The sequence below is a fragment of the Vigna umbellata genome, chromosome 5 (assembly GCF_029865625.1).
Source record: "Vigna umbellata cultivar VRB3 chromosome 5, Vumbellata_1.0, whole genome shotgun sequence".
In the NCBI taxonomy this organism is placed as follows: Eukaryota; Viridiplantae; Streptophyta; class Magnoliopsida; order Fabales; family Fabaceae; genus Vigna; species Vigna umbellata.
Window position 1 is genome coordinate 18,086,012 of NC_142169.1, and position 8,403 is coordinate 18,094,414.

Genomic DNA, 8,403 nt, shown 5'->3' on the forward strand with positions numbered 1-8,403 from the left:
ATTAAATATTTATTCATGATTATGACTTTTATACATTGTTTTCATCCAAACCAACAAAATCAGCTATCGGTGCTTCACATTATAAAAAACATGTATTTGATTTAATTTTTAGAGTAAGACAGATTCATTCATTCTTCCCTCCAATTTATATCTTAATTTAAAGCCTATCTACACTTGTGACTTCTGATATCAAAAGGGCAAATATTTCTATATACCTTATTTAAAAAAGCTAAAATCCAAAGTTAGAAATTATTCCAATATTCACCTTCTTCTGACACATGTACATACTCTAATCTCCCTAATGCTATTTTCAGATCATATTTATATAAAGAATGATGCAGTTGTTAATTCTTAATTATATTTTCCTGGTGATAAGATAACAGTTGTAAAAGTAGTTTTCTATTTATTTTTTAATTATTATTAAGAAAACAAAGTATAGAAGGTAGACCATTTACACATTGCCTGGTAAGAATGGAACATTTTGGAAAGGTCTTGGAAAATTCGCAACCATTTATTACTGCTTCATTCTTTTGACTTATTGTGTGAAACTGTGAAAGCATTTGGATTCTTCCCATCAGGCACTGCTTTCTAATTTCTACTTCATTTGCTTGGGGAATTAATTGTTGCCATCATTCCAATATTATTATAATAAATATTAAGTATAATAAATTAAAGCTAGGCAATCATAGAAACATTAGATATTATGATTTATTTTATTGGTCTAATTTTCAATGAGGTTAGGAAGTGATGCAAATGTGTACACAAATATTATATGAAGCAGCTGAGCCAAGCTAGCCACCAACTGAAACAACCACTTCCCACCTAAAGCTGCTAGCTTTTGTAGACAAAATGAAAACTTAAGCCGCAGTAGTAGCAGAAGTAGCAACATCTGCTTTCAATAGCACAAACAGTGGTAAGCAAAAGAAACACTTAAATTTTTGTTTTCAACTATTTCTCCCACAGTTCCACGGATTTGAACAGAGACCGCTAATGGGTGATGCAAACGGGTAATGAAAATCTGCAAAAGTTAGGTTGAAGAAGCTAGAGGATAAAGTTTATTATTTTTAATAATATGAAAAAGTGGGGGAGCCTATAGGAAGTGGGGCCCACCAGCTTTGAAAGCACCTTTTTTTACCATTTATTTTCTCACTTACATTAGTTTTCAAAGGGGGTAGATATAGCGAAGAAACCACCCGGATAGGACATACGTCATATATATACCAATAAAATACACGTATTTTGAAAACAAAAGCATAGGGGAAAAATACAAAGAAAAAACAAAGCACCAATTGTAGGCTTTCTCAGCAAGTGCCTTGCACACCACGGATCTTTCACCGTGTGAGGTGTATATGCACACGCTCCTCTATTTAAACACATCATCTTCCCTTCGTTCTCCTTTCTTAATACTTCTCTTCCATTTCTTCTTAGAATTCATATTCTTCATTATTCCTCCTTTCTTTTCATCTCTTCTCATATACGTATAGCTTTCTTCTTCTTCTTCTTTTTGTTTCTCCGCCAAAAGGGTTGTTTGGTATATATATTTATGCACATATCATACATACAGTATTGATTTGAGTACTCGGTAGCCATATATTTGATTTCATGGAGGAGCCTATTGTGTTGAACAAAGGTGAGGAGCCTCTAGATTTGCCTCCAGGTTTCAGGTTTCACCCCACTGATGAGGAGATAATTACTCATTATCTCACTGAGAAGGTGAAGGATAGTAGTTTCGGTGCAATTGCTATTGGAGAGGCTGATTTGAACAAGTGCGAACCTTGGGATTTGCCCAGTAAGTTAATTGTTTTTGTGACTTTGGTTTCTGTTTTAATTTTGAAGTTTGATGAGATATTGAGTGGATTGAGTTTATGTTTTGCAGAGAGAGCCAAGATAGGGGAGAAAGAGTGGTACTTCTTCTGCCAAAAGGATAGAAAGTATCCAACCGGTATGAGAACCAATAGAGCAACAGAATCTGGGTACTGGAAGGCCACTGGAAAAGATAAGGAGATTTACAAAGGGAAAGGCAACCTTGTTGGGATGAAGAAGACCCTTGTGTTCTATAGAGGGAGAGCTCCAAAGGGTGAGAAGACCAATTGGGTCATGCATGAATTCAGATTGGAGGGCAAATTTGCAAGTTACAATCTTCCCAAGGCAGCAAAGGTATCAAAAGTGAACCTTTTTTTCTTTTTAGAAAAAGTGTCTTTTCTGTGTTAGTTTGCGAGTTTCTTTCATGTATTCCTTTATTCATATGGTTTTTAGTTTTACTAGTTTTGTCAACAAAGCTAACAGTTTTCTGTTTTTCTTTTCTTTTTGGGTGATGTTATTATTGCAGGACGAATGGGTTGTGTCAAGGGTTTTTCACAAGAACACAGATGTCAAAAAGTCCTCAATTCCTGGCCTTCTGAGGATAAACTCTATTGGGGATGATCTTCTTGATTATTCTTCACTTCCACCTCTCATGGATCCTCCTTATGGCAACACCAACACCACTAACCCACTTTCATCAACTAAATCACAATCGGAGGGCTATTATCTTCCCAGTTTCTCCATCAACAACCATCACCAGCTTCTCATCAAGCCAGAAGACCACCACAGAAGCTATGAGATTCCCACAATCAGTTACACCTCCAACCAAGCCAATCTCAGCAACACCGTTAACCCAATTGGAAGCAACGCACTCTCACAACCTTCAAACATGTTCTCTGATTACTACGTGCACCAAAACAGGATCAGAAGTTCCATCATGCCGAGTATTGAAGGCTCAGGTTTCGGTACCAACCACGATCAAGCTATCCTTAGAGCATTTGCAGCCAAGAACAACGAGCATTTGGGTGGAATCTTGGAGAAACAGTGCAAGATGGAACAATTCTCCTCTAACCACTCACAAGACACAGGCTTAAGCAACGACAGAAACACGGAAACATCCTCGGTGGTTTCGAAGCAGGACAACATGGGAAGAAATCGGACATTGTACGAGGATCTTGAAGGTCCTCCTTCAGTTGCACCTCTCTCAGATTTGGAATGCTTGTGGGATGACTACTGAAGAAGAAGAAGAAGAAGAAGAAGAAGACAAGAGAATTACATAAATCAAGTTTGCAGATCCATGAGTTTTTCATTCTGGGATCATCAGCATCATCATCGTGCATAGTAATTAATCATCACATACCTTTTCTTCTTTCTTTTTTCGTTTGGTTTTAAACAGTCCTCTACATACTGATTTCATCATCATAAACGTGATCATACACATTATTATTAGACATGATCTATAGGAAAGTTCTTGGGTACACATACACTGTATAGATTTATGATATCCAGGTCTTTTCGATGTTAATTAGTTTTTGTATTCATAGGTATTATCGAGGGGAAGAACTTGATGAATCGTGTACATCTATATTCTTTTGTTATATTAGTGGCTTTGTTTTTTTATTCTTTTCTTTCCATATATCTTTTAGCTATTCCAAGTTCAAACAAAATCAGAATTCTCTTTGTATTAAATCTAGTTGAAGTTTTCCCATTTCTTCTTATAGATATTTCCAACTCTAGATTATTTAGCACTCCTTATAAATTACCCTTTGATTTCTTCTCCTGCATAATATATTTTTATACGCTGTCGAATATGTATTTGTGAACTGTGACACCCCACCAACAGTGAGGAGCATTAATTCCTAAGAAAAATTTTGCATTTTCTTTTCTCTTTTGCCAACCTGTGAATTTAAAGCTTCCATTCTCCTAGCTAGCTAGTGCCTACCTCTAAGACACGACTATTGTTTCCTTTCAAAATTTCATGAACACCGCAAGACATGGTGCCTTTCGTAAGTTTTGGTCTTGTCAGCAAATTATTACTGAATTGAAAATGATATAAGTATGAGGGTAGCACGATATGTTAGAGATATTTTTATCACAGTAAGCTCTGTGATTAATAAATAAACTGTTTTTAAGGGCATTAATGATACTTAACTCAATTTGGTTAATACATATAAATGGAGTAATGAATATGTTATGCTGGAATCTGAGTGATCACCGATTAGTCTAGCATGTGATGTGAATAATTCCCCGAAACTGCGCATAAGATGCCTCATGTGGAAGAGCATTTCCGAAATATTATCATGTGTTGCACAGACCAAAAAGGAAAATGAAAGGAGAGAACAAATTTTGAAATTTTGACTGCAGATACAATAGAAAGAAACAAAATAACATCGGTGTTTTTCTTTTTAGTTTTCTGTAATCTACATCGATAAACCATTAATAAAGCAAATATAACTTTTGTGATTTTTTACACACTTTATATATTAGAATATATAATTTGTTTTTTACATTATTTATTATTCCTTTTCAAACTCTTATATCAAATTAAATTGTTAAAAGAAATTAAATCCAACATGTTATAAAATAAAAACTACAGCTGTAGAAAACTAGAAACAGACAAACATGTAGATTTTGCTAAATAAAAAATATTGTTTTCCATTACATTGCTTACATTTTTAATCGATAAAAAGACATAATCGTGATTGAAGAAACTTCTATGTATTTTATGTAAATAAAAATTTAGGTGAACCAGTTCAACAAATAAAACTAGATTCAGATTTTTTTAAGCATATTCAAATAAATTGCACGAAAAAGATATATTTATAAGAAAAAAATCTATACAAATTCCAAAGTAATGATTGACAAAAGTTGGTGGATAAGTTACACCAATAATATAATTACCCAAAATACTATTTTTTTTCCTAAAATATATCATTATTTTCCCTTTTCTGATTCAAAACAAACCATAAGAAAAGCACAACAGCCATAAATTCTCCGCAATGATAATCACACCTAACCGTTCATGTGACCACAGTAGCAGGTCCCTAGAGGCTTTGAATTTCTTTAGCAACACAACGGGAGATGTCAGAATATCTTGACCAGAACGAACCTATTCTAAGAGTACAATATGCAGCACTGTACTGTATCTTAATTTGTTGCAGAGGAAGAACTATTATTATTATTATTATTATAAAGGATCCAAACATTGTATATTGGTGGCAGACAGAATCTTTTGCTGAAAGAAATTAACCTACACACACTCCTAAACATGTGATAGGTTTAACAGTGTTGATTCTTTCTTTCTGAACCCTCTCTTACATGATACATGTGTTGCATGCACATATACCCTACATAAGAAGATGAACTTTATCAGACTGATAAATAAACGTTGTGGTTAGGTATGACATTTTAGTATGTTGCAGAAACTATAACTGAAAAATGAAATAGTTGATGGGTTTGGAAGAAAAATACTTATACATGATTTTTTCTTACCTTTTGGGTATGTGGGTTAGGCAGATTAATAATTGAGTTTGAGGGATAAGATGATATGAAAGGTAGAAACAGATGCATGTGTGAATGTGAGAAGATGAGAGGCAAAAAAGAGGGATGAGTTTGTAAGCAAAGGCTAAAAAGGGTAAATAGGAAGCACGGTAGAGGTGGCGGAGGAAGAGGATAAGGGTATCGGTTATTGGAAGAGAAGAAAGGTTTTTCCATATTCATTCATGTGATGTGAGTTTTTAGTTTTTTTCTTTTCTTCTTTTATGATCAATGATGGAGATTATATGTTGTGCGTATTCTTTTCCATTCAAAGCAAAGCGTTCAATCAGGTTTTATGCTTGCGGGCAACTTAACTGCACTTTTATGGCTGTGCCTTTTGGCTTCTTCCATCTCACTGTAATAATAATAATAATGCACTGCTACTTCTTGCTTCGTCCATCTTCGTGCTTTGTTTCTTCTTTCATGGGGCCAAAAAGTAAAGCAACAACGAAAAGGTATAACATATGTGGGAAGCAAAGTAAGAAAGTGAGCAATATTCGTTAATCATTAGGATAAAGAGTGACTTTCTACACTTCTTTTTCTAAAAGATCTTCAAATTCATCTTTAAACATGGAAAAAGAAAACAAACAATTCATATATGTATATGTAAACAAAAATCTTATTCTCGTTTCATTCTAATTTTTTATACTTTTCCCACAATCAAACTCAATTTTACTATGCTTAAATTTCATTATTATATTTCTCTTAAATTTAATGTTTATTTTATTACCTACTAGTTGATATAAAAATATAAATATTACATATAAAAAAATGGGAGTAAGTGGGATAAAAGTAATCGAAGTCAAACCTAAACTAAGTATTTGATCTGTTTTATAATCCCATAGTCCAAATTTAACATATCGCGTGTCTCATGTCTAACCTTTTATAGAATTTAACTAAGTGTTAGAGAAAGGCCAGTGGACTTTCTAATTTATCTTCTTTGTGAATAACAAAATGAATAAAAAATTATCACCTTAAAATAAGCTAGTGAGTGTGACTATTCTTAAACATGTCAATATAGGCCTACAAGCTAAATGTCTATCACAGAGAAAAAAAAGTCCTATAAATTTATGGGCCAACTGATTTGTCATTAAACAAATAAAGAACGAAAGAGTTAGAATTACAAAAGCATGCTCCAATTTTCAGTCACCAAAACTAGGTCAAGATATAAATATAATATTTTAATTAATTATTATAATAAATGCATTATATTATATCTATTTGACATTAATATTTTATTGAAAACAATATTATCCAAAAGCAGTATTTTAAGTTCAATACAACAACAAAAATACACAGTGGTGCATATTCACCATGAAATCAACGTTTCTATCTATCCTATTCGATAACTTTTTCTATAAAACTATTTATTTAGATGTTAAATCAGGCACTAAAAAAATAACATTTTAGCCATTGATGAAATCATTCTCTAAAAAGATAAAATAGGTTGCAAACACTCTAGTCACCGTTGCAAACAATCTAGTGACCCAATTAACCACCAAAAATAAATGGTAGCGAAAATCTTAGACGAAGAATAGTTAGCTATCAATTTTCAAATCGATCGCTAAAGAACCATCAAAATTTTGGTTGCTAATTGGTGACTAAAAATTTGATCACCTTAAAATATAGAGACCAATTTAGAAAACGAAATTTCGATCGCTAATAAGAAAAAATTTTAATTTAATAAAATGGTTCCAGTCGCTAATTCAATCACAAACAAAAACCATTTTTAATTTAATTAAAATAATTATAAGTGGCTAAATTAGTTACTAAATCGATGACTAGATCAACCTGCTTATATTCAATTTCGAATCTGCTTATAAATGTTCCATATCTAATTCCAAATAACAATAAACTCCATTATATAATGTAGTAAAAAGTAGTCTAATACATTATCCAACATAAAATCAAAATGAAATTAGTTCTAAATACATATGCAAGTTCAAACGTCATGATACAATTAAATATAACTAATATTCATGTGGACTACCATAATTAGAATGATAATGAAAAATCAGGATATTTTGATGATGATAAAAGCAAGCAAAGAATTCAAACATGTAAATGATATTGAAAGACTAGTAGTTTAGTTTTAAGCTTAATAAGTCTTTTATATTTGTGTATAAGACTTTTAGAAGGTTACACAGAATATCACTTAGAAAAGTTTTTAAAATATTTCAAAAATGCTTTGTGATAATCGATTAACTTAAGTGATAATTGATTATCAAATTTGAATTCAATAATTTCTAGAAACGTGTTTGTGATAATTGATTATTACTTATGATAATCAATTATCACATAAAGAAATAATTTTATGAAATGTCTTTGTGATAATCGATTATCATCTTCTGGTAATCGATTATCACATAGAGAAAAAGGCTTTCAAAATGTTTCTGTGATAATCAATTATCACTTTAGATAATTGATTGTCAGCAACAGTTATGACTAGACTCTTCAATTTCTAGACCTAATTTTAAAAAATAAGAGTCTATATATTTTACATAAACCTAGTTAAAAGTCTCATGATCGTGCATCAACTACACTATCTTTTCTTGAAATGTCTTGTCCTTAGCTTTCAGTTCACCATTTAATTTCTAAATAGTTTCATGTAGTTCTTCTATTTGATCAACCATTGGAGGTTGAAATGCAGGAAAATACTAGAAAGGTGATTGCATAAGTGTTTTGAACTTTTTCGCAAATCAATACTTAATGGCTATTGCAGAAGTTAAACGATCTACAATGGTTGTTAGATGTGTGTATTTTCAATAAAGCGTTTAGGAAAATGTTTCAAGCAAGAAAAGAAATAAAACAATTATTTTTATATTAGTTCGCTCAACCTGAGCTATATCTAGTCTCCCTTAATACCTCTTAAGGAGTTCCACCACTAGTGTAGAAAGGGCATTTAACGTCTGTTATTTTGGCCTTTTAACGTCAGCTCCAGAACCGACGTCTTTGTGAGTGACGTTAATCAAACGTCGGACTGAAACAGGTCCGACGTCTTTATAGACGTCGTTTACTGCATCACCCCGACGTCTTAGGGGCTCCATAGACGTCAGTTAATGC

General features: G+C 32.5%; 1 protein-coding gene across 1 annotated transcript; it reads left to right on the forward strand.

Moving 5' to 3' along the window:
* The first annotated feature begins 1,391 nt into the window (after positions 1–1,391).
* LOC124845973 (NAC domain-containing protein 87-like) lies at positions 1,392–3,423 on the forward strand. Its single transcript, XM_047323163.2, has 3 exons — positions 1,392–1,789; positions 1,877–2,157; positions 2,330–3,423. Exons 1-3 carry the CDS (start codon positions 1,603–1,605, stop codon positions 3,038–3,040), a joined length of 1,179 nt encoding a protein of 392 aa, XP_047179119.1. The 5' UTR covers positions 1,392–1,602; the 3' UTR covers positions 3,041–3,423.
* Positions 3,424–8,403: the final 4,980 nt, after the last annotated feature.